The 2,098-nt window shown below is 38.1% G+C and overlaps 1 protein-coding gene across 1 annotated transcript; it reads right to left on the bottom strand.

Moving 5' to 3' along the window:
* Positions 1-258: 258 nt before the first annotated feature.
* On the bottom strand, positions 259-1,224 carry LOC110296841 (olfactory receptor 2A1/2A42-like). Its single transcript, XM_021165629.1, has one exon. The coding sequence runs from the start codon at positions 1,222-1,224 to the stop codon at positions 259-261; it is 966 nt and encodes a 321-aa protein (XP_021021288.1).
* Positions 1,225-2,098: the final 874 nt, after the last annotated feature.

The raw sequence follows: 2,098 nt of genomic DNA, 5'->3' as shown, positions 1-2,098 counted from the left end.
TAGATTTTAAAAATTTAGCAGATTCAACTAAAAGATTCAGATGATAATTTAAGTATTGTTTAATTTCACAGCTAATTAATTCAACTGAGAGAAAAATCACATCTGACAAAACTTCATCTCCTAGGGAGGTAAGGAATGCAAAGTTATTAGTCCTGCAGGTCAGGAGGAGATGGAGATCTCATGTCGTTAAACATGATAACAAAAGACAATGAATATCCCTAGATTTAAGAAATAATTGGAGATCAAAATTACAGGAAACTACCAAGGCTTGTGGTGGGAACACCACACCAAACAAGAATGACTTTCTTTGCACAGTGACCTCTTGAGGGCACCCTTGACTTCAGCATTCCTCAGGCTGTAGATCAAGGGGTTCAGCATGGGGTTGAAAAAACTGTAAAACAGGAAAAGGATCTTCTGCTGCTCCTCTGGGTGCTGGGACTTGGGGGCAATGTACATGACAATGGCACTGCCAAAGAAGAGCCCTACCACACAGAGGTGAGAGGAACAGGTGGAGAAGGCCTTTTTGCGTCCCTCCCCTGACTGGATCCTCAGAATAGTCACCAGGATGCTTGTATAGGAGACCAGCAGTAAGCACAGGGGTCCCACTAAAGTGAACACACCAGCTGCAAAGATGACAACTTGATTGAGTGTTGTGTCAGCACAGGCCAGCTTGAGGACAGACAGGATTTCACAGAAGAAGTGATTGATTTCATGAGGCCCACAGAAGGGCAGCCTCAGGATGAGAACTAAATGGACTAGAGCAAGGAGAAAGCTAAATATCCAGGATACAGCAGCCAGAATGGTACACACTCTCCAGTTCATGATGACAGTGTAGTGTAGCGGGTGGCAGATGGCAACATATCGATCATAGGACATCACCACAAGAAGAAGACATTCGGTGATAGCAAATGTCAAAAATAGATAAGTCTGTGTCATGCATCCTGCAAAGGTGATAGGCCTGGTCTCATCCAAGAGGTTTATGAGTGTCTGAGGCACTGTGTTGCAGGCATAAGCCATATCGACAATGGCCAGGTGGGACAGGAAGAAGTACATGGGAGTATGGAGTCTGGAGTACAGGCAGATCATTGCAAGGATAGTCCCATTACCCAGTATGGTAAAAGTATAGAAGAGAGAGAAAAGCAGAAAAAGAACTAGGTGAATCCTAGGGCCAAGACAGAATCCCAGCAGGACGAACTCTGTGATTGTGGTCTGATTTTCCTCCATTTCACTATGAAAGAGGATGCAGAGAACTGAGACTCAATTCTTGTAAAATATGGTTTTAAAACTTACCTCAGATTTCAGCAACTGAGAAATGAGAATGAGAAATGAGCAATGAGAAAACTAGTAGTAAACATCAATAAATATATGTAATCATTAATAAATTAATGGTGTATTATTAAAAAGTTGTGCAAAACTATAGTTTTAACTGACATCCAACTTTTGGAAGAGTACTACATCCCCAGTGTATAATTAAAATAATTGTCACTGGAGCAATTATGAAACAGCAAACCCTACACACAAAACAATTGTGAAACATACTTTGTTTTGGAGTTTTTTACATGCAAAGATATAAAGGAGTTACTGAGGTCTCAGAATCAAACATCACACAACTTGGAATGAACACAAATCTAGTAGTGAAAAAGCTTTTAAAATGAAAATAATATCAGAAAAGAAAAAATAATTAATTTAATACAATTTATATTTGTTAAATATCCAACTCATAGCGAAAATCTAGATGTTGCTTACATAACTTAAAGAAAGTCATAAATGAACTTTTTAAAGATTGGATTATATTCTCATCAAGTGGAATTTGATGGGTTAGAAAATTAGGGCCTTTGAGGAAAACAAGGTGATGTATAGATGCAAACATAGACTTTGGAATATTAGTGATGAGAAAGGAGGGGTGGAAATTATATGTATTGATAAAAATACATGATATTGTGTGCTTACATATTTGTTTGTGTGTATCTATCCAAAATGTGTTTCATTGCCTCGAAATTTAGACAATGACCAATGTTTGGCTATTTTGTGACTAATCGAGTGGGATATTCACAGGATTATCAATACATTCCAGGAAAATGTAATAATTTTTTGTTTC

This window comes from Mus caroli, chromosome 6, assembly GCF_900094665.2.
Source record: "Mus caroli chromosome 6, CAROLI_EIJ_v1.1, whole genome shotgun sequence".
NCBI lineage: Eukaryota > Metazoa > Chordata > Mammalia > Rodentia > Muridae > Mus > Mus caroli.
Note: the sequence above shows the minus strand (reverse complement) of the source record. Positions and strands in the feature narration are given on the sequence as shown.

Bases quoted from the DNA above. Each gene is read 5' to 3' on its own strand.
- LOC110296841 (XM_021165629.1), bottom strand. From the start codon at position 1,224: ATGGAGGAAAATCAGACCACAATCACAGAGTTCGTCCTGCTGGGATTC.